This window comes from Biomphalaria glabrata, chromosome 6 (genome assembly GCF_947242115.1).
Source record: "Biomphalaria glabrata chromosome 6, xgBioGlab47.1, whole genome shotgun sequence".
Lineage (NCBI taxonomy): Eukaryota > Metazoa > Mollusca > Gastropoda > Planorbidae > Biomphalaria > Biomphalaria glabrata.
Window position 1 is genome coordinate 14,947,923 of NC_074716.1, and position 25,257 is coordinate 14,973,179.

At 31.2% G+C, this 25,257-nt stretch overlaps 1 protein-coding gene across 1 annotated transcript; it reads right to left on the minus strand.

Moving 5' to 3' along the window:
- Window positions 1-1,762: 1,762 nt before the first annotated feature.
- LOC106057599 (protein CIP2A homolog) lies at window positions 1,763-24,686 on the minus strand. The gene is made up of 23 exons (XM_013214848.2): window positions 24,493-24,686; window positions 21,630-21,759; window positions 21,083-21,245; window positions 20,603-20,718; window positions 20,371-20,465; window positions 20,104-20,200; window positions 19,849-19,977; window positions 16,962-17,110; window positions 16,507-16,582; window positions 15,607-15,849; window positions 14,233-14,362; window positions 8,965-9,112; window positions 7,842-7,941; window positions 7,447-7,568; window positions 6,782-7,016; window positions 6,620-6,682; window positions 5,695-5,805; window positions 5,153-5,268; window positions 4,610-4,672; window positions 4,225-4,338; window positions 3,515-3,597; window positions 2,957-3,117; window positions 1,763-2,137 (listed from the first exon to the last, which is right to left on the minus strand). The coding sequence occupies exons 2-23, from the start codon at window positions 21,723-21,725 to the stop codon at window positions 1,994-1,996; spliced, it is 2,754 nt and encodes a 917-aa protein (XP_013070302.1). The 5' UTR covers window positions 21,726-21,759; window positions 24,493-24,686; the 3' UTR covers window positions 1,763-1,993.
- Window positions 24,687-25,257: the final 571 nt, after the last annotated feature.

The window sequence follows — 25,257 nt, forward strand, 5'->3', positions numbered from 1 at the left end:
TTATCACTAACAAGAGAAGGGGCTAAGGCGTGTAACTGTCGCCTAAACCAGTAAGCGTCGATCAGGAAGGGCTTTTTAGCCTAATTGGCTGGCGACCCACCTAGCAGAAGTACAACTGAATTCAAAACTCTGCTGGGAAAGGTTTTGTGGGTTAACCCTGAGGAAAAATAAGGAGCCGGCGATCCTTAGACAGTTTGCAGCACACATCACTACACCCTGTCAGAGCCTGTGATACCGCTGATCCCAAACTGTATATATCTCGTTTGCAAAGAATTACATTAGAAGCTTTTAATTATATAACTCAAGCCACCAAAATGACCTTGAACAGTATTGTTGCTTAAAGAAATTCTTTTAATATCACATGTAGGTTTGTGTAAAACAGTTTTAAAAACTACATCGGCTGGTAAAAATCAATCTGTTTTTTTTCCATATTTTGCAAAAAATAAAAGTTATGTTCCCCTTTCAGACCTTGTTTCTTTGGCCAACGGTTAACTAGCAGGGTGTTATGCGGGCAGCACAACGACCAACAGCTTTGACTTTTCCTAACTTAAGTCAGGTTCCCTTAGAGTTGGGTAGACTTGGGAGCCCTAAAATCCTGAAGTTCAAAATTCACCGAGATTCGAACCCAGGACCCCAGGTTCGGAAGCCAAGCGCTTAACCACTACCACCGCGCTCCCTATTTTGTTATAAGTAAAGAGATATTGTAAGACGTCCATAAACCATCATCTTCTCTATATGATGTTGAAGAGAAATTTTGTGAACTTTTTCTGAACTTTATCATTGAATGTTCGAATGTTTTTCAAATCTTTATCTTTTTATCAGAGTGACATTTGTCTCAGATGATCCTCCAGCGTAATTAGTTTCATATTATCATAAAAATGGCAATTGGCAACCGCTAGTTTGACAAAGAAGCAATGAACAATTTTAACTAATCACGCTATGCAGTTTACATTTCTTTTAGCTAAACATCACTTACATATAGACAAAATTAAGTTATTTAAATAAATATTGAAATTAAATACAATTTTTTGTTTGAATAGCAGGATAAATATTTTAAGGATTTAATTAGGTACAAATTAAAATTATATGTTAGTGTGAAGGACTACATTAATGGGATGTAAAAATTAAAGTCACAACTTGCTGAAATGAATATATTATCGTAGACCCCCATGGACATCTCATAGACCCCCAATTTGTTTTTTCACTTTCGTAGACCCCTTGGAAGTATTCGTAGACCACTTTGGGAATCACTGGTCTAGGACTATGTTATTGTATGTTACCTCTCTGTTGTTTTATATTGGAACAAAGCTTTGTTGATAAGGTAATGAGTGGACTCATTTCAAAGTTACAAACATGACAAAGGTTGTCAACCAAGATTTTCATTTTTCTCTTAGTTAATGATTATAAATATCTCTTGTGGTGAATTTGTAACCTTTTATGCAGACTAATGGCATAAATCAGTTTTTGTAACACAAACTCCCAGTGTTAGTTTTAGAACGAATCTAGATTAGAAAAACATGATACATAAGTCTAGAACTGTCAATATATGTTGCAGTATCTGCATAACAAACTGTAGAAGCTTAAAGTGCATTTATGATAAAAGAAGCTTTAAATGTGGTCTCCAAGAACCTAAAAAGAAATAATTACAATGGGAATCTTGAGACTTAAAACTCGCATTCTCAAATGTCATTAAGCAAGTTTTTTTTAGAACAGTTCAATTACTACTTTAATAAAAAAAATAAAAAGACTAGAGATAAATTCACATCATTATTGTCAGAATTTATTATTATTTAATTAAATTTGTATCCTCCCTTTTATGAAGGTTAAAAAGTAAAAATGTTGAAAGAACAACACACACACACACTTCATTATCATTAGGGCTATACAATTATATCAGTCCCAAACAAGTCATCTTTATTTGTACAATAAGAAATGCACACAGTGAGTTAAATTGAATAGATTCTTCATAAAAATACATGTTTGCACAAGACTCTTATTTCTTTTTAAGCTGCATACTACTTATGAAAGAAACAATTTGATTATGCTTCTCCAGTTCTGATTCAAGTTCAGAAATTTTCTCCATTTTCTGCTGCAGTTTTTCTTCTTGCTCCTGATTGATACCTTCTAATGTTGTCAGCTGAAAAAACAAACAAAACTAATAAGAGAAACCAAAGACTAGCCACAATAATCATTCTTCCTCTTACATAAACGTATGTTAAAAACTATGTTAGTGAGTTTAGCACAAACATGTAGAGAGCTTTGGAGAATTTATACACAAATCTTTAACTTCTTTAAAACAGTTACAAAAAAAAACAACAACTGCTTGCTACATAAAAAAACAACATTGTGACTCTTTGGCAAATGGTAAGGTTTTACCCATTGGCCAGGAGTGAGACATGGATCTGCACCAATCCCTGTCAAGGTTACCCATCAACAAGATCAGTGATGCCCAACCTAATTTGACCTGTGGGCCATTTTAATTTCTGACACTTGTCGCGGGCCACATGAACGAAAAGGTACAAAAAAGCGAAATGAAATTGACCTGAATTTGAAACTATTTGATTAGAAACCTGTGGATCTAGTACTTACATTAAGGAATTGCATATCTGAAGTGATTTTTATTCACAGATCAGAAAATGGCTTATACACTAATGTTAAAGGTCATGGCACCAATCAATTTTGGCAGGCCAGATGGAACCACGTTGATCTGGCCCGCGGGCCATATTTTGGGCATCACTGAACTAAATCATTTAATCTCACCCATTGTTGTCAAGTCCACTAAGTTCTTACATCTTCCTAAAGTGTACTGCCACTGACCATCTGCAATGCTTGTTTCTTAGAAAGTGTTGGGGAAGCCCACTGGAGGGGGATGTTCTATCTCCATTGGCCAATCTGTCTCCCATAACAGATGTTTCCACAGAAGTGCTAAGAAGAAAAATACCCCTGAATATCTTACCTTTTGCTGTAACTGCCTGCACATGTTTTCACTGGAACTTAACTGGTTCCTCAATTTGTCAACATACACCTCAATGTCTTCTTTCTCTTTTTCTAGTTCTTGTCTGAATTTTTCTGTTTCGTTAAATTTTATCTGCAGGGCTTGAATATTGACATTTAGTTCTGTTACAAATAAAAAAAATGAAACGGATGAGAAACACAAGTGATACATGTGGAAAAGTTATTCCACTGAAGTTAGGTTACTTATAATCCCAACTGTGGTTTGTAAATATAAAACTGATTTTGACTGTGGGGTCATATACTTATGTTAATGATCAAATGTATTTTGCTTTAAGCCAAATTTTAAAGTCATTTAAAATTAAATATATCAAACATTAACACTACAACAGAATATTTTCAAACTCATTCAAAACACTTTTTATTTTATTGTACATCTCATTTTTAACATTTCATAAAGTCAACATCTAGATACTATAAAAAAAAAAAAAAAAAGATATATTAGCTACGTCAGTAGAGGATTGAAACAGTGTGCTCATAAAAAACAATAAAAGCCGTTTACTTTGTAAAGATCCATCTTTTTCTTTGATTTGTTTGGATAAAGCTTTTCTTTCCTCTTCTAGCTGCTTGTTGACATTACAGGACCTGTGAAAAGAAATGTTCCTCTGATAAATTAAGTGAAACAGTCAATGCACAACATAAACCAAATCAAACTTGAAGACTTTGGCAAAATCCCATTTAACAAACAATTAGTGAATGATTAATTTAACTTTATATTAATTGAGATACTTTAGAATAACTAGTGAAATGCTACTCTTCAGGTTAGATCTTAATCAGAAAATGAAGATAATAATGAAAATAAAATGAAGAAATTAAAAAAAAGGGATATAAGAATAATGACTAGAACAAAAACTTTTATTACCAAATTCACTAATTTGAAAACATTTGAATTACAAGATGATAAAAAAAAAAGTAATTTAAAAATAAAGGCATGAGATAAAACATTCCTGAACTAGTTAAATCCTAATTATCTTTTTTTTTGGGTTATCACGACTATAACATACTTACAAAGTTAAAATGAAGGTTAAACTTAACACCCCCCCCCCCAAAAAAAAACAACAAAAAAACAAACAAACTAAGCATCATTCAACCTTTAATAACAAAAAAAATTTCAAGAAGAGATGTCTTAAACAAAAAAAATACTGATGAAACAATACAAGTTGAACACTGGAGACAGCAACTTGTTAACTGAGTTCTATATAGTATACATACACATTATGTTTTTCAGAAAGCGTCTCAAAATCCTTCTGAACATTCTGCAGCAAATTGGATAATGTTTTGATTTCTTGTTTACTGCTTGCCAGTTGCTCTTCTAAATCTGTAGACCTAATTGAAATAGTTTAAAACGAATGATGACTTATGAACTAGTACATTAGCTATTTTAAAGCTATTTCAATGATATTCAAAAAGGGTAGAAAACAAATCTCTTCAAAACTTAAAGTATTGCAAATTTTAATTCAATTTTCCTTCAAAATTGTGCTATTATAGGTCACCGTCTGAAAGCTGATAAATTTGTTTAATAAATAATAACTAAAGCAGTAAAAAAAAATAACACTGAGAAACTTTCATGAAGAAATGATCTAAAATGTGTCCCTACTTTTCAGCCATTTCATCTTGCACTTTGTTTAAGGCTTCAATCTCTTCTTTGGCTAAGCTCAATCTGAAATGAATTTGTTGGGCAGTATAAGAGAAAAAATCAACAAAGGACAGATAAAGACTAAATGTGTTTCTGAAATCAGAAATATTCAATCCCTTTTTTAAAATCTACCACTTAAATGTCTTGTTTGATTAATTTATTTGTTAGCTTATAAATACGTGTAGGAAATTGAAATAGATTTCTCTATGTTTCCAGTCAATGCTTTCTTGTAATTAAAAATATTTGGTGCTGAACTCAATGTGTAAAACACAGTGTAGGTTATGCCTTTGTAAATGTTTAGACAGATAAAATAGAACAAATTAACTGCTGCTGGTACTGTTATATTTAACACACTCAACAGCAATATATTTCAAAATTCATCTTAGAGCAGTGGTGCTCAGTTACAAAGAAAGATGTAAAACTAAAAAAACAATTAAACAAACAACTAATGTAACACAAAGTTCCCATACATTCAGGTCGTACCCTGCAAGACATTCTACTCACTGAGCTTCAAACTGAGCATTCACTTTCTCTGAGTTGAGTCTCATTTCATTCATCTGGGAAACAACAAGCTCTGTTTTATTCTCAGACTCTGTCAGAGCATTCTGAAGTTTTTTCATCTGAAACAGTTACAGGAGAAGTAATGAAATCTTCAATGAAATAGATCTTTAAGTCAATCCTAAGATAGACAAACCTTTTAATATGTTTCACACAAATAAACAGCTTTTGCATTCTCAGGAAGTTAAAATAAGCGATTGTTCAACGCTTTAAAAAGAAGTCACAAAGACTTAGCATTTAAGGTCATTTAGTAAACAAAATGCTTGCATATACTACAACCCTTGATATAGAGACCTCTAAGATGTTTTAATATTATTTCAATCTATTCTTATTGTATATTTGTATGTAGCTGGCACAGACTGTGTTCTATTTATACAAAAAGCAGTAATGTGTTCTGTTTACATAGCTAAGCAGTGCATCTCCAATGTTTTGTTTCACTTAGAGAATTAAATACTAAATACATTTCGCTAATGAGCTTGAATGCTTACCTCAGCATAGTGAAATGCATTTGAGGCTCTAAGTTGAGCTATACAACGATCCGCTTGAGTCAAGGCTAATGATTTAGCTTCAAGAAGATCACTGAGGTGTTCCTCTTTAATCTATATTGAAAACAAATTAAGAGTGTCAATAAACCTTTAGCAAAAATAATGTTTAGAAATGTGTGTCGAGAAATTTCGTAATTGAATATTTATTGTAAAGTTAAACAACAAAATTTAAAAATACACTAAAAAGAAATCAATAACCATTATGCTTTCATAGCAGTGTGAATCTGGGATTTGATATTTAATAAATTATACATCACTTTATATATTGAAATATAGATTCTTTTTAATATTGGATGATTTGTGCAATTAAGTTTCATTTTTCTCATAAGCTTGAACATTTGTATCCTCTATTAGGAGCATTTCTATAGGAACTTTCTGACTGCTTTAGTGAAAGGTGTCTGCAACAAGACCAATTCAAAAACAATTTTTTGACAGAAAAAAATTCACTATCTTTGCCAATGTAATTCTAGTCCATAGTTTTGTCTTTTTTTTTCTATGGCTCTACTGCCAAGAATATCTCTCAGACTTCAGTATTGGCCCATCTGAGCACTTTTTAATTACATTTTTTGACTAGCGCTCTTCTTACTTTGATGAACTGTGGATTGTAGATGCCAGAAGAATGAATTTCTGAAGCTCAGAATACAGAAAAACATTAGGGGTAATTTTAAACAAATTAATATAATTAGACATAAAAGAAAATATAAATGAAGCAATTTTAGTGGCTTAAAAATAAAATAAAATAGGAACAAGGCAATCAAATGGGATTGGACAGAAGATGAGAATGACTGAGAAGAAAGGAAGTGATTAGGGCATAACTCCAGGTTGATCTTCTCGAGAACTAGCTAGGTAATTAATACATGTTACTCACTTGTAATGTCTTAATATTATGTTCCAAAACTTCTTTAACAACACCAGACTTCACCTCTTTGGTCTGTGGAAATAAACCAATTGAATTTCATTTCAATGCAAACGGATTAAAACTCTACAACGATCTCATTCCTTTTTTAATGTCTAAATATTACAAAAATACCTCTAAAATGTTTTCTTTTCTCATTAAGTTCTCTAAGTGAGTTTCATCTTTATCTGTGTTTAAACTTGTCTTTAAAAATGGGTTTCTAAGCTCTGTATTATTGGGGCTGTTCTCCTTTGTGTTCATTGACCTCTCAGTAAGAACATTAACACTGGGTGAATGCTCTCTTTGTAGTTTTTGCCTCTTAGCAACACACTGTCTTTGTTTGTTTAATGCTGCAACAGAGCCACAGAAACTGAAACAAGAAGATACAATTGAAAGTTCTTAATTTTTACAACCAAAACAATTTCTTCATCCATAAAGAGTTACAACGGACATTCAACCATCTTAAGTATTCATAATGGAAGTAAATTTCAAATCAAGACAAAGAAACTATTTTCCTTACACAAATGAACTCAAAAAAGCTTATCTTTTCCCAAAAGTTTTTCAAAACCTATTTTGATTATGAATACAATTTCATTGGAATTATAGATCTTGAGTAATCTTCCAAAATTCTTATAATTATTTATAAATTTGTCCAACTTATTGCTACTTTAAGACACTGATTTGCAAATAGCAATGGTATTATTTACATAGGTTCTGTAAAATTGAAACAAAGTTTATTTATAACTAGTTTATGCAATAACCACGTAGCACTCAAAACTTTTCTTAGCAATAGTAATTACAGGACATCAGGCATAGGGTCATCAAGGCCCATCATGAAACAAGTCAAACGAATGGACATCACAACTTCCTCCTGGTTAGACGAGGCTAGTCCTGTAGCTATAATTTCCATCAGCTTTGGCTCCTAAAAGAAAACATAATTAGCAATAGAAGTCATTTCATAAACGTAAAAAATTCAGCACCAAATAGTCATTGACTAGAACATATGATGGAATAAGAATCAAATGAGAATAAAATTGACACCAACTCCTTACCCCCCCATCTACTCAACCACACAATGCTTACACACAATTCTTAATTACTATCTTACATTATAAAATATTATAATTTAAATTTATTTAAATTCTATCACCATCAAAGTAATATGTGTACAATTTGTACTATTTTGTTAACATACCTTTAGAATGTTTGATAGATAGCCAGACAGTTCAGGAATGCAAGTTCTGAGTTTCCATGTTAAATCAGCAATAAGTAAAACACATCTGTCACAGTTTTCTCTACAATAAATGTGTATGTTTGCAATTCAACAACTATTTTAACAAAATATTACAAACAAGGTACAGTGAAACCTATTTAAATTAATACATGGCCTGGCGCCACACTAATAGAAGCAGTGCCATGAACTTTGGTGAGATTATTGCTTGAAAATTAAGTAGCAGTTTCATTCAACTATTTTACTCAAAGGTCCATGAATATCAGTCAATATCAAATGAAAAGTTCTTGATGATAATTTACTAGCTTAAAAAAATTGCTAAAAACTGACTAATAAATTCAAGGTGGAAAGACCCAGGCAGAAGAGTTTATTGAAGCAGATCAGGTGACTAATGAAGTTCTAAGGGAGCTAATATGTTTGTTAGACTGTTGTATGAAATTACATTTTTATAATAATAATAATCTTTATTATTCATAAGGAAATTTGACTTACAATTTGTACATTACACCAAACAAATTATTGTAACTATAGAAAACCAAAGTATACATTCACACCAGACTCACTACTAATTTACATCTGAAATGTTTATACCACATAGCTGAATTGTATTTAATGATTTGATTGCCAGGGGAACAAAAGAGTGTTTGTGTCTGTCTTTGCTATCAGTGTCTTGTATCTCTTTTGTGACAGTAAAATCACATAATCCTGACCCAAAGGGTGATTTTTTATTTCTAGAATCTTTTTAGCTTTTTTATAGATGTTTGTCTCAAACAGCTACCCAAATGGGGTTTGTGTTTTGCCAATGATTTTACCAGCAGCATTTAGGATTCTATGAAATTTATTTTTATTTGAATGTTTGCATTACTGTAAAATTTGTTGTAAAATGCACTATTGTAAAAACGATAAATGAATAAAGATATTACAATCATTATCCAAATCTCTTGTCCTAATAAGTCCACTAAAACATTCCAATGACTTGTCCTAGAGTTACAGAAGTGCTTATCAAAAAGTTCTTTCACTTTGGATAGAGAGTAAGTGTTTTCTGCTTTCACTATTTCAAATAAAAGTAATAAAATGCAGGTTCAACCTGGCAGATGTTTCCTCTGTAACAAGCGGGTTGGTGGCTGTGTAAGCCGTGTGTCGCTGAGATAGTTGTTTTTCAATTAAATAGGCAACTATTTCTTTCTGAAAGTGGCTTCCAATCAACTCCCGACTTTGCTTACTAGAGCATAAAACTGTGAATAAATTTCAATACAAGACAAGATTTTTCAAAATGAAACATTTTCAGTCATCTAATAAGCAAAATCTACAAAAAAATGACATAGAAGACATTCTGCAGTATTAGAGATAGAAGTGTTGAGGTGTTGTCTTTTCTTTTGGGAAGGTTGTGAGTCTGCTGACTTGAGATGATGTTATTTGTAATTGAGGACTAAAGATGAATGTTATTAGTAGTTCAAGTATAAACACTCTCACCAGAAGTAACAGAATAATGCCTCGTTCAAATCATATAAAATTTATTTACAAAAAGAAGGGCACAGTCTATGTTATCAGATCTAGAAAAATACGTCCTTTCCTAAGCACTACTATAAGAGGTCTTTTTTGTTACGTTACTCTGTCTCTAAGCTATTTCATTTATAAGTTTTTAATGTACCGTTGCATCACTAAGGAAATGCCCGATTAGTCCCAACTTAAACGCGTCTAACTATCAAGTCATTACAAGAAAAAGAAGATTTACTTGTGCAAATAAATAATAAGAAAGCAGTTAGCTAAGAAAATTTCTGGAGCATACACACACACACAAAAAGGAATACCAGTAGTATTTAATGATCATCTGAAATAGAGTTACGCGCTCTTGGCAAGATGGCTGCTCCCTGTTTACTGTAATCAGAGATGAGTTAAATTTTTCGTTTTGTTGTATTAAATCAAACCAAATTCATTAAAAAAGCTATTTAACTAATAAACTAATATCTTTAAATTATATATTTAGCTTAATTCAGCATTTTTTCCACTAATTAATTCAAATTAACAATTCTTAGCTTAGGACTATTTTGTCTCACTAATCCTTATAATTTATTAGATCTAGATCTAGTCTATATTTATTATTATATCCTTAGATTTTAGATCTAGTCTGTCTAGTGTTAGACTTAGACTTTAATTAAGGCTTTAGATCTACTAATCATCTACTAATACTACTAATAATAACTAATAGTAATACTCTATATAGTTAGTTATACACGTAAATATATTGATCTAGAATATTCTAGAATTAGATCTAGAATCTAGTTCTAGTCTAGGTCCACATTTTGAATTTAATAAACCATTTGATTTGATTTAATTGCCATTGTAAACTAGCTTTCACTTTAGATTTAGACTTAACTTAGGCATTGTAAACCTTAAACTAGATTTAGACTAGACTCCTTTAAAAACTAAAATCAAGAACAGTCATCATGAAATTGCTCTGGCTATTTATCCTAATAATCACTAAATGCACACTAGCTGAACACAGAACTAGATCTACCTTAGTCAACACTAAACTTAAAAAGGAAACAACAGTCATAATCAATCATCACACTTTAGAACAATGCAACTTCAAAAATAACCTAACATACACATCTATAACATTAAAGAAGATTACCCATCACAAATGGAAGTTCTCAATCAGACACAGCAGAAATAAATACCTATCACTGTTAATATTAATAGCAGGAGATGTAGAGTCAAATCCAGGGCCTAGATCTAAAGATAGATGCAACATCTGCAAAAAAATATGCACCCTGAAACAGAAAGCCATTCAATGTGACACCTGCGATGAATGGTACCATGCATCATGTCTCCATATGAATACACCTGTGTATTATGCCTTAGGCAACAAAGACGCATCATGGCACTGTGTACCGTGTGGGTTACCTCAGTTTACATCAGGACTGTTTGATTCCTTTGATGCGGACACTTCTAACCCATACAACATCTTAAACACCATCCCGAACCAAACTCACCAACCACTAGCCAGATCCACTCCTGTTAAACCTAAATCTACTAAAATTAATACAACAGCCTCACTAAACAAACCTACTAAAGAAGTAATACCAAAATACCTTAAAACCTTAGTTATAAATTTTCAAAGCATTAGGAACAAAACAGCAGACTTAGAAATTTTATTAGAATGTGAGAAACCAGACATAATTGCAGGAACAGAAACTTGGCTGCATCCTGAAATTTATAATGCAGAAATTTTCAATAGTAATTATGAAATTTTTAGAAAAGATAGGGCTGATAATCATGGAGGAGTTCTTTTAGCAATAAAAAACACTCTTATAGCAGAAGAAATTACCTTACCTAACTCAAAAAATGTAGAATCAACATTTTGTAAAATTAATACCACCTCAACATCCCTAATAATAGGCAGCATTTACAGACCACCAAATTCTAGTTTAGAATACATGCAGGAACTATGTAATCAGATTACTACACTTAAAGAGACAAATAAAAATGCAGTTTTTTGGATTATGGGTGATTTCAACCTACCTGATATAAATTGGAAAACACTAACCATAGATAAACACCAAAACCTTAAGGACATAAATGAGCTTTTCATAGAAACTTTACACAACCTAAGTTTAGATCAAATCATTAAAAAGCCAACTAGATTAAACAACACATTAGATCTCTTCTTAACCAACAGACCTGGATTAGTAGTTGATTATGAAATTATCCCTGGTCTATCAGACCATGAGATCATAAAAATACACAGTCAGATAAAAGCAGTAGCCAATACAAAACCCAAAAGAAAAATCTTACTCTGGAATAAATGTAACCTGACACAACTACACCAAGCTGCACTAAACTTTCAACAAACATTCTTATTAGAAAAAGACATTAACCAACCAGTCGATGACCTCTGGAATTTCATTAAAAACCATCTTAAAAGCATTATAGAAAATCATATACCAACTAAATACACATCAAACAAAATAAATAAATGCTGGTTTAATAATAGACTAAAGAAGCTTTGTAAACAGAAGGAAAACCTCTATAGAAAATTTAAAGAAACTAATGCAGAAAGAGTTTACAAAAAGTATATAAAAATTAAACACTTAACCCAAAAAGTAAGCAGACAGCTGCAGAGTGAATACATAAACAATGTAATATCTAAAGATAACAACAAAAACCTATGGTCATACATTAAGTCTAAGAAAATGGAAACAACAGGCGTAGCGCCATTAAAAGATGAACATAACATAATACATAATGATAATGAAACTAAAGCAAACATTCTAAACAAATACTTTGCATCAGCATTCTCAGCCCCAGGAGACAAAGACATATTACTGAATTTGAACCAAGTAGACAACATAGAAGATATAGTAGTACAAGAAAATGGAATTCAAAAACTATTAGCCAACACCAAACCAAATAAAGCTTCTGGACCTGATGGTATTCCAGCTAGATTACTCAAAGAACTAAGTAATGAGCTAGCCCCAGTGTTCAAAATACTCTTTCAGGCTTCACTTAACCAGGGCAGAGTACCAAAGGACTGGAAAGAAGCTAATGTCACCCCCCTATTTAAAAAAGGAGAAAAATCTGACCCAGGGAACTACAGACCAGTATCACTTACCAGCATCACATGTAAAATCCTAGAACACATAATATGTAGCAACATCATAAACCACTTAGACAAACATAATGTCCTCACACCATACCAACATGGCTTTAGGAAATATAGATCATGTGAAACACAACTAATAGGACTAATTGATGATTTTTCAAAAGGTTTAGATAATAGTGAACAAATAGATGCTATCTTACTAGATTTTTCTAAGGCTTTTGACAAAGTTCACCACCATAGTTTGCTTAAAAAATTAAAATATTTCGGCATTAATGGTCCACTGCATCAGTGGATTAAAGACTTTCTGATAGGGAGAGAACAAACTGTAATAATAAATGGCTCTAAATCAACACCGATAACAGTAAACTCAGGTGTACCTCAAGGTACAGTCTTGGGTCCACTACTATTTTTAATTTACATAAATGATTTACCAAATTGCATTAGTTCAGGAACAAAAGTCAGATTATTTGCAGACGATTGCATAATATATAGAACAATAAAAACAACACAAGACACAGATATTTTACAAAGAGAATTAGATGAATTACAGAAATGGGAATCAAATTGGAGCATGTCTTTCCACCCAGAAAAATGTCAGTTGTTAAGAGTAACAAAAAAACTAAAACAAATTAATTCCACTTATCTTATTCATGGCAAACCAGTATCACAGACTAAAAACGCAAAATACCTAGGTGTTATAATAAATGAAAAACTATCATGGAATCCACATATTGATGAAACTACAAAAAAATCAAACAAAGCATTAGGATTTATTAAAAGAAATTTCTATAAATCAAATAAGAACATAAAACTAAAATGTTACTTAACCTTGGTTAGGCCAATAATAGAATATGCATCCTCCGTTTGGGACCCCTCAACTCAAGAAAACATTAAGAAACTGGAACAGACACAAAATAGAGCAGTGAGATTCATAACAAACGAATATTCACATTTGACTAGAGTAACACCTTTAGTAAAATCATTAAATTTAGAAAGCCTTCAGGATAGAAGGATCAAAAGTAAAGTAGCAATCATACATAAAACACTGAACCATAATCTTCAAATACAAAAACAAAATTTAATAAAATACTCTGAAAGACACAAAGATAAAGGCACATTCCTCGTCCCATATGCTAGGACAAATTTGTACAAATACTCCTTCTTCCCTAGTGCTATTAGAGCATGGAATGGGTTGCCTGAGCTAGCCAGGAAAACCAGTGACTTGGCAGAATTTAAGTCATTGGTTAATATGCATGACTAAATGCATGACGCGTAGGACGTAATCATCTTCTTTTTTGAAGTAACGTCTGTATTATATAAGATAAGATAAGATAAGATCAACAAATATTTATGGATTATTAATAAAAAATGTTATCAATTCTAAAGAAATAATTATTGCTTAATACCATAATACAAATTAACATGATTTCCTAGTTAAGGAAATCATAGTTGAAATATTTATTGAAAGAGATTCTTATATTTTTATGATTTAAATATTACTTGCTTACTTTCAAATGAATAGCCAAGTTTATGTGATAGTGTACTATAAAATATCAAATTAGGACCACAATAATGTTTTAAGTTGTGATAGCACTTGTCAGGGGATGTAAATCAGGTTCTAGGATTTTGAGAGTCATAAAATCTACTTAAGTAATGAGATGAAGCCTGTTCCCTGGACAAGTGTAGCAAAGAGGCTGAAGATATTAATTATCTCTGGGTTTGGGACACAACAATATTTTTAAAATTTACCGCTTAAAATTTTGACAAGTCTAATTGTTTTCTCAGTGAAGTTAGTTTGGTCTGGCCGAGACAGTAATTGTGTGAACACTGGGATTAAAAGATGAATTGGATACAAACTATCTGAGCCACACAAGCAATCCTGAAAAACAAAACAAAAGTCTATAACACCTTGTAAAATACTTTCTTTTGCATTATGATAGTCTTTTGTTCTTGTTAATAATTTTAAGTACTCACTAATATACTATTGTTACTTGTATAATGATTAGTTCTAGAATTTAACATCTATTATTCTGGACTATTTGATCTATATCTAAATAAGAATTAAAGATAGATATGGATTTACTAGAATTGTTGCCTAGAAGAAGTATTTTGATATAAATCTGGAAATCTACTAGAAATTACAAGATTTCATAATTTGGCCTAGATAAAATTTTTTATCTTAAAGTGGTTCTAAATCAGTACTAGTCACACTAATTTATAATAAGTGTGAGATTATTCTGATGTTAGATGTCTGAACAAAATTTCAAACAATAGTCTGTGGGTAAGAACCCAGCAAACAACAATAGAGAACAAAAATTAAAATACAAAATGAGAATGAGGCTGGATTGGGTGAACAATTAAAAAAAAAAAAAAAAAAAAAGCTTCAACACAGGCCCTAGACTGGAATCCACTGGGGAAAATAGTAGGGAGACCAAAGCAAATATATAGGAGATCCATGGACCAAGAAGCAAAGAAGACATGAATGAGGATGGTCATGGACCCAGATGAGGAGATTATGCAGTTCTTTGATCCACTGGGAGTTCAAAGGACTAAGTAAAGTAATGTATTGCTGTTTTAATTTGTCTTACAATGTGCATTATACATAACAATACATCATACCACAGTATCACTTAAACATTGCATTTTAAGTTAACACTGGATACTTAACTTTAATTATATTGAAAGATGGAATAGCTAGGGGAAGAGTTCTTATGTCTGTTTTTGTATATTTTCTGTCATAGTAAAATGTTAATATTGTTATAACCCTGCTATGTACACCGCCATCCAAGCTAGTACAGAAGGTGCGCACTGGACTAGGAAGGATGTTTACATTAGGAAAAAGATAGCGGAGTCTAGAGCTTATGAAGAGGATTGCTCAAGGCAGATGTTGTTCTATGTATTTGTGATGTCCCCATGTAAATAAACATCATATCCTTGAGTTGCTTCCCTTAAGTTATTACAATATCATGACATAAAGGATGTTGTTTTATATTGAAAATCTTTATTGCTTCTCAAATAGAATACAATATTTCAATTCAGTTAACATGAAAATGCCCAAAAAATACAAACCTGAATTTTCAAAGCTCTTTCATGACCTAAATTTAATGTAAAATGCATATCTACCTGACAAGAGTCAATAAGGAAATCTAACGCCAAACATGGTGCACGGTTTCTTGTGCTGGGGTCTTGAGCCACCCAATGTATACAACACAACAGAGCTTCTGTCTCAGGAGTTAGAGGAGAGCGTGTTATATCCACCAAAGAAGCAGCTGATAATTTTCCTTGTGCTAGAGGACTGAACATCTTGGAGTTCACACACTGACGTATGGAGGGAACGGTACACAGACTCAACAACAACTGGAACATCTGAGGAACAAAACAAATTTCAATTCAAAACATTTTCTTTAAAGCCATCTAAAACAGATGTGGGTTTAGTACTATCACAGTTAAAAAGCATGCCGCCCTCAAAAAAAGCTGGCTAGATAAAGAAGTACTATTACAGTATGTCACTTCACCCTTTTCCCATTTATCGTTGTCAGAAATCACCACCCCTTCGGACTTCCTGAGCTTTTACACAGGCGCAGCTCATCTTTTCTGCTCAATAGAGAACAATGTCTGACACATAAGTTGACTTTAAGTCTATTTTGTGTTAATTGTTTGTCTTATTTTGTTTGTTTTTTTTAGCTGGTGAAGGCTTGGTCCGCCAGGGCTATCTATATGTTAGTTTATTGTATTTTCTATAGTCATTCACCACTGTAATCGTAAATCTTAGTTATTTTAAAGTATGTCAGCATGCCTTTCTATTGACTGCTTACATCAACAAATAAAAATAATTGTTTCCTTTTCAGTGCACTCAATTTTTGTGTCCACTTTGAATAAAAGAATTTTTAATTACAATTGTTTTTTCTTGAAATGTATGAACACAGTTAAACAAATACAGATGTTCTTGTTTTTTTTCTAAGTAATATTATATCTAAATAAAAAAAAAATGTATGATAGAGATTATTGATGACTATTATGCACCTCAGAAACAGACTCCTCGTTACCAGCAGGCAAGTTGACTAAAATATCCCCTATACACTGATGTAGGTGACGAAATCTATATGAGAAAAGAAAAAGTAAACATTTTAATTTTGAGTGCTAGTTTTTTTTTTTCGAATGCAAATGAATCACAAAAGTAAAAAAAAATAATTAGAAGTCTAGAAAAGAAGGGAAAGCCAGTGAGTGTTGTGGGCTATTTGGGGTGCAAAAACTTAATGATTAGAGGAAAATATTCTTAAAAGAAAAAAAAAAGGAAAAAAAAAAGATTTCTAGCATTGACAAAAAGCTGGAACTGTAAGTTTTCCTGTTTCTCACTTAGTGACCTAGACAAAAGTCTTTACAAAAAAAACAAAAACAAATATAAATACATAAAAGGACAGATAAAGTAAACAACACAATTTAACTATAAGTGAGCCTCACTTTGAAGCTGTACATACTTTTTAATGCAGATCTGCATGAGTGGATGTCTGAGTAGATCAGTCAATAAATCTGCTGCATATTTCCAGGCTATGGTCTTGAAACTGTTCTTTATTATGCTGAATATTGTCTGTAATGTTTGCTCTACGTTGCTACTCTCAAAGAAAAACTGTGAGTAGGAATAATAATAATAAAAAAGTTATTAATTGATAAAAGGTACCCAGAAGAAAGTGACGAGACCAAACTATTTTACTTTCATTAAAATTTAAACTTTGGACATTACTTAAAATAAAAAAAAACAAAAGCTTCATGATTTCAAGTCTTAATGAATGTAGAGAAGAAGAATTAAAAGGCTGTATGGTGTCAGGGACATCTTAAATAATGAAATAAAAACAAAAATCCCCGCTTCTTTTGGGTTTCCCAGTAGATTCTCAGTTCAAAATGTTAATCAGTTGAAAACAATCCTTAAGATTGTTTGTATTAATTTTGCATCTTTGTTTCTATTTTGCAAAAGGAAAGGACACCATTGTTAAGGTGCGAAGGAAAAAAACAACATAGCTTTAAATTTAACCTTAAAAAACATAAAGTCATCTCTGATTATATTTATTTAATTAATTTAGATATTAATATAACTGTAAAAAGATGATTAATCTATGTTATCATATTCATTACATAAAAAAATAAAAGATATTAGAGTTTCTTAAAATATATCTCATTTTCTTAAAGTTTTTTTTTACTGTTTTTACCTTACAAACATTTATTTTGTCCTGTCCCCCTAATTAATTAATTTATTTTCTAAGTACTACTTTGGCACAGGAGAAACATAAACTTTATTATAAGAATAGCATTCTGAAAGAAGCTAGGATAATTTTCATACTAATAAAACTATTGGTAAAAAAAAAATGCCCATTAAAAAAACAAAGCATATAAATATAATGTCTAAACCAAAAGTTGTGGAGGAAAGGGAAACAGCACTTAGAATATCATTCAGTCTTTTTCTTCTTGTTTTACCATTACTCTGTTGAAAAATCAAAGGTGACAGAATGTGATATTACGTGTTAAAATTAAGGCGTATTTAAACATAGCACTATTATGAACTTTTAGATTTTAAACATTGTAAACTTGAACAGCATAAATGTGGCTTCAGCAATGAGATCTAGATGACTTTAAGTAGCAATATTTGTTCTATACAACTAAACTAAAATGATTAAAATTAAGTTTTTAGACATATTTTCAACATTTTTTTTAGCTGTAGATTTATTGTTAGGAGATATAGGAAATGGGGCGTCTATTGAGTGCAGATGTAGCCCCACATATCACTTCAGTGTATAAATAATGAGGTATGTTGTTGTTCTATTAAAAATGAGTAATAATACATCAACGCGTAAAGGAGAACTCCACACACCCACATGGGCCATCTGTAATTAATGAGTAATAACACATCAACAATTAAAGGAGAACTCCACACACCCACATGGGCCATCTGTAAGTAATGAGTAATAACACATCAACAATTAAAGGAGAACTCCACACACCCACATGGGCCATCTGTAAGTAATGAGCAATAACATATCAACAATTAAAGAAGAACTCCACACACCCACATGGGCCATCTGTAAGTAATGAGCAATAACACATCAACAATTAAAGGAGAACTCCACACACCCACATGCAGACATGCCTACCCCTAAGACCCAGAATGTGGAACACTTAGGTTGAAAATGTGGAATTTTGGGCCCCAATGTGGAACATATGCGCGTTTACGTTTGTCAGCCATACTGTACGCAATAAATAAAACTTCAATTATAATTACTTTAATAACAATACTAGTTTGCTTCTTATAAATTAGATGTAAATAGTATAATATAATTAAAAGTAAGAAAACCTTTAATTCATAATTATGTCCTTTGGCTTTGTTTGAAATCAATAGTTCTAACTCCTATGTGATTATTCTAGATCTACCGGTACTTGATTATCTATCCTTTTCTAGGGCTCTACTCTAGTCACTCTAGAGTTGTCTCTAGTGCGAGATCTAAAATAATTTAAGAGTGTCTACTAGTAGCACTAGTCTAGGACTAGACCTACATCTAATAAGTCCTCTAAGTCTAAGAACACAGATTATAATAATTATATTATAGATCTAAATATTTATGTCTAGATCTATGGACTTATTGAGAACTAAATTTATTACATATGATAATGATACATAGAAATCTAGAGATCTATCACCTTCTAAGTCTGTTTCTCTAGATACTAAGTATCATCTACTGATCTAGTTAAATCTAGTAATCTAGTGCTAGATCTAGATACTAATTTAGACTATGTAATAAGTAGATATATTATATAGCCTTATTTAGATCTAGGCCTTAGCCTTACTGTGTCTAAGTTAATTAATTACATTTAGATCTAGATCTAGGTCTAGATCTCTAATAACCTATTTGAATAGAATTACCTAAGAAACCAGTTTAGTTAGTCACGTTAGTGTTAGTATAGCGCCTTTGTCGGGAAAAGAAAGGGATTTGAATGGAAAATTAGGCTTATTAGCACTTACTAGATTCTAAGAATAGATCTAGACCTAGAGAGAGTACTAGATCTAGATGTAGATCTATGTCAAGATCTAGCTCAACCATATCTTTGTAAATTTAGGACACACCGGGTCCGAGAGGAGATGAAATGTAAACAATAAACACAGACCTAGATATATTTTATTTTACATTCAGTATTTTCATTTCGCATTATTTATAAATAATGAAAAAATCGGCGATTTTTTTTTTGTGTCGGAATTCAGACTTGGCGGAACAAAAAATCGAGAAAAAAGAACTCCACACAGCCACATGGGCCATCTGCAAGAATATTTTCTTTGGTGACATTAAAAACAATAGAAAAAACTGAAACTCTACATTTTACCTTCTGTCCTTCACTTTCATTTAAACAGAGACTGACAAAGACACTCATTGATGAGATCACTAATGTTTGGTTGGAATGATCAAAAAATCTGCACAATGTTTTTAACAGCATTTTATATTCTGATGGTTTCTGGAACATGAGAACAAGTTTTCTTTTCATTTTGAAGAAATGATAAATAAAGAAAGAATTAAAAAAAACTTTTGTTGATTGTAAGTACTTTCATAATAGACACTTTAGATAGCTAATACCAATTACCATATTTCTGATGGAGTTCTGCACTAGTGTGTTGTTTCTACACAAATTGGCCAGTGTTCCCACAACAGCAGAAATAGTCACTTCATTTTGTTCAAGTCTTAAAAAAAAATATACAGAAACATGATTTCATTTCTCTTATTGTTTCTTAATATATTTAAAAGAAAAAAATATATGTGAAAATTGTCCTTAATGCTGTAAGGTCTATATATTATGTATTGTAATGCTATATCAATATTTGGACGCCAACAAAATTATAAGAAGACTTACACTTGACTAATAAGCAACTTCAATAAGTCTTCTGTGTACGTATTGTGATAATCCAAACGATGCCCATATGTTATTCTTTGGAACAGCTGTAATGCCTTTAAACCAATAATAATAAAAGCTAATTTAATATAATTTGGAAAATTCAAAATACTCAATATATTCTGAGTTGTATTTAAAAAAAAAATAGATATCATGTGAAATCTAGTCCCATATAAAAGGAAAAAAAAATTACTTCTAACAGAATGTTGTCATCATCAGGACAGCCACTGTAGCTAATAATAACAGATATCAATGGTGTGCACAGATGAAATGTGCTGTACAACATCTGACGAACATGTTCATCAACAGCTGAAACACAATGTCATTAGGAAATTGATTTATCAATGTTGTTCTTCATTTCTGATTTACTTTTGCTTATTTATCTATAATATAAAGCAAAAAGTAAGGCATGTGTATGTATGTATATCCGAGTAAAAATTAAAAACATCTTAATAAAACTTTGCATGAATGTTCCTTGAATACTAACAGGAAAACTAACATATAATTATGTAAAGTAGCCCTAAAACAAACTGAAGACCCTAAAAAAAATGTTGCCCAACTCTATGAAAGTTTTTAAAATAAAGATCTGCTGGCAATATCTGGCTAGTTTATTTTAAAATACAACCTTAGGACAAGCTATTTTTTAAAAAATGTTCAACAGATATATTCTTACATAGATTGAGTAAAATTTTAACAACTCTTTTAAGAAGTTCCACTGATCCATGAGCCTCTCTGATGACTTCTACCAGAAACGTTAGACATTCCACTACTTCATATTGATCAAGGGAAGATAACTGACGAATGTAGCTTGATTTGGAGGAAATAGTTTGCAAAGCCTGAAGAGAAAGAAATCATTGCTTTCAGTTGGCTTACATTGTTTTTTTTATCCCTATTATTTTGCTCAAACTCTGCATGAGACAAAAACATTTTGAAGGTGACAACTTATACAAATACAAATCTTGGCCTTCTGAAGAGTAAATATTAACCCAATAGCTACTATTTCCAGTTTGAAAAATCCTTTCCATACACTAAGCAAAGAGGGGTATCTCTTACAAAATCAACATTTTGGAAAAAATAATAAAAATCTAATACAAGTGAATAAATAAAAAACTATAATAACAAAAAATGTTGCTAGCGTCCCAACAAATTATCCTGCAGTAGAAAGTTGCACTGTACTGCGGTAGGAGCTATTTCTACTTGGTTAAAGGAAACTAACATACCTCAAGTTGACGCAATAAGTAAGCAGATGGTACATTGTTATTTCTATACTGAATAGCAGCCAGAAGAACTTCTTTGATGCACCCAGTAGGTTCCATGTTTTTACAACATTGAGTCTATCACTTTAGTTATCTGTGAATATATTTATTCAATTTAAAATATATACATGACAATACATACTGTTGCGTTTCTCTTTCATTCTTGGGCTACTTGTAGGCAAAAAAAAATAGTTACAAACAACTCAGAGAATCTTTTCACTTTAAAAGATAATGATTTCACACGGTACAAATGTAAACCAAAGCAATTTACAATTTTCGGATTTACTTTTCTATAATGGATAGTACTACACTGTACTGAATCATGCTGTATTTAATTTCACTTTACAACTGGACTCTTTGCTAATATAATGTACCCGAAAAACTTCTAGAAATTCTATAAGGCTGACATCAGTTCCTCCTAGATGAGAATGTTAATATATCTTGATTAATTCACATGCTGATTATTCACACAAGTACATTCCAGAAGTACACTGACCTCAGTCACATGATCTCAAGTCGCAAACATGACCCCTACCTGCACCACCAGTACATTCATAACAATAAAGAATAAAAAAGTAAAGTTCCCTTTTGAAACCTTATGATCTATAGGGCAGATGATGTTTAAGTCATCTGTTTCTGTGTCCCATGGTTAACGAGGGTGTCAGGTGGACAGCACATTAATCAAGCACCATTCATTACTTTTCTCCTTAACTAATGTCAGGTACCCATTAGAGCTGATTGGACTCAGAGGTGCCCTAAAGATCCCGAAATTAAAAATCTGAGTCTTCACCAAGATTCAGAAGCCAAGCACTTTACCACTTAACCACCACACCTCCATTTATAACAATATTAAAAGTTATCAATATATTCAGTGAATGGACCAAAGGTTTGGAACTCTGGTTAACATGCACAACTAGATTGAACATGTTCAACATATATATATATATATCATGTGCGTAGGACATAATTATCTTATATATATATATATATCTTCTTTTGAAAGAATGGCTGCAATTTATAAGTCTAAAGCCTAAAGCTATATATGGAAAACTAAAAATTCTAGATTTAGAATAGATTTTTAGGCTTACATAAGTGGCCCTAAAAAGCAAGACTAGATAGAATCTAGATCTACAATGCTAGTTGTACACATTATAAATCTAAATTGAAATATAATTATCTTTATTAGTATTATTCATTAATATTTATATATATGTTATATATTCTATCTCAGATTATAGATAGCTATCATTTTTAGATAGATAGATCTAGATTCTAGATCTAACTAAAAAATATATTATTTATTTCTACTTTTTCAAATAGATATCTAGATTTAGATCTATTCTATACTTATATAATAATATTATATAATAGATCTATAGATCTAGAACAGTAGATTCTGTATATATACATATATGTAGTTATTGTAATACTAGTCTCTTCTAGTAGGTATTGATCTAATTATATCTAGATAGATCTATGTCTATGGCATAAATAATATATATATGTAGATCTGGAATTCTAGATCTAGAATCATAGTAGCACTTATCTTATCTTATATAATACAGACGTTACTTCAAAAAAGAAGATGATTACATCCTACGCGTCATGCATATTAACCAATGACTTAAATTCTGCCAAGTCACTGGTTTTCCTGGCTAGCTCAGGCAACCCATTCCATGCTATAATAGCACTAGGGAAGAAGGAGTATTTGTACAAATTTGTCCTAGCATATGGGATGAGGAATGTTCCTTTATCTTTGTGTCTTTCAGAGTATTTTATTAAATTTTGTTTTTGAAGATTATGGTTCAGTGTTTTATGTATAATTGCTACTTTACTTTTGAGTCTTCACTAGCAGACTAGCTGGTAGTATAGATTCTAGTAGTAGTACCGTACAGGTACTTTATGCATAATTTGAAAATATCTTTTATAAATATATATGTAGTTATTGTAATACAACTAGTCTCTTCTAGTAGGTATTGATCTATGTATTATTATAATAAATTATATCTAGATAGATCTAAGATAAAAATAATACATATATATATATTTATATATTATATAGATCTGGAATTCTAGATTAGATCTAGAATCAGAGTAGCACTAGCAGACTAGCTGGTATGTATAGATTCTAGTAGTAGTACTGTACAAGTACTTTTTATGCATAATTTGAATAACATCTTTATGATTTCATGTGAGATTCTATGCCTGGGGACCTTAAAATTTAGTTAATGACTGTTTGGAATAAATTTTGGTGTTTGGAATCAAATAAAGTGTGAAAAAATTTGTTTGGATTAAATGAAGACACATGTGACATGGCCTCTTTGACCTTAAATATAGTAATATTAATAATATATTATAGACTATAATACTTAATAATAGACATTACTAATATAGTTTATATTTTATATATATAGCAACAAATATTTGAAATATAGATCTAGGTTCGGGGTAAGATTTTGATACTTCATTTTCTTTTCTGGCAAAAACCATAAATTTAAAATACTTAAATTAAAAAAAACATAAAAATGCGCTGTCAAAGACAAAGTCAAAACATTGAATAGTATTAAATTATTTAAATACTAAAATAGTATTAATTATTAATTTATAGTTGAATTTTTGGCTTATTTGGTTATTAAATAGCCACTATTGACTATAGGTGTTTGGATAGCATAAATTACTTTAGATCTACAGACTAGATCTAAAACTAGAGTCTATATATAGATCTATATATTTTTATTTAAATTTCTGGCAAGTTTCAACATGACTTTTCAGACTTTAACACTGTCTGTGACTTTTGACTTTAAAAAAAAAAAAGAATAGAAATTACCCTCAAGATGAAGATCAGACTAGATTTACCAAGAGTTTATATTCTAGACTATATATCAACTATATGTAGGTAATAATAAGGAATTAATTTGAAGATTACTAGATTAGAGAATTAGTAAATTTTAAAAATGTTTAATAAAAATTCTAGACTTCTCGATCTATTTTACGACCACTTTTGTTTACAATTTTAAAATCCCCGCTAGCTTCCGGTGTCTTTATATTGGAAATCTTTTTCATAGAAAACTTCCTTTTCACTTAACTATATAGGACTATTCTAGACCTTTTATAAAACAATCCAACAAACGTTTTTTTTTTTAGTCCCTATTTAAAACTACCCGTATTTTAGTATGTGTAACAAAATGCTAATCCTAAAACTAGATCTAGGTCTGCTTATGTTAATAATAATAATCAAAATATTTTTACTTGTCGTTTCCATATCCATATACTTGGGTTGCTTTTTACACTTACCTATAAAATATAAACTAAAATGTAGTAAAATCCCCATAACAACGAAAGCCCCTAAGTCTTAGTAGTCAATTCGCACCTTTGTGATGTGCTGACATTATAATAAGATGCAATTAAATTAGTTTTTTCTCAATTGTGTAAAATAATTTCAAACTATAAAAAATGGTAAAAAAAATATTATTTAAAAAAATTGCTTGGTATAGCTCTCGTCTTTCATGCTATCGCAAGATCAGTGCTATCTGGTCCAATCTCTTCAGTACTATCTGGTCCAATCTCTTCAGTGCTATCTAGTCCAATCTCT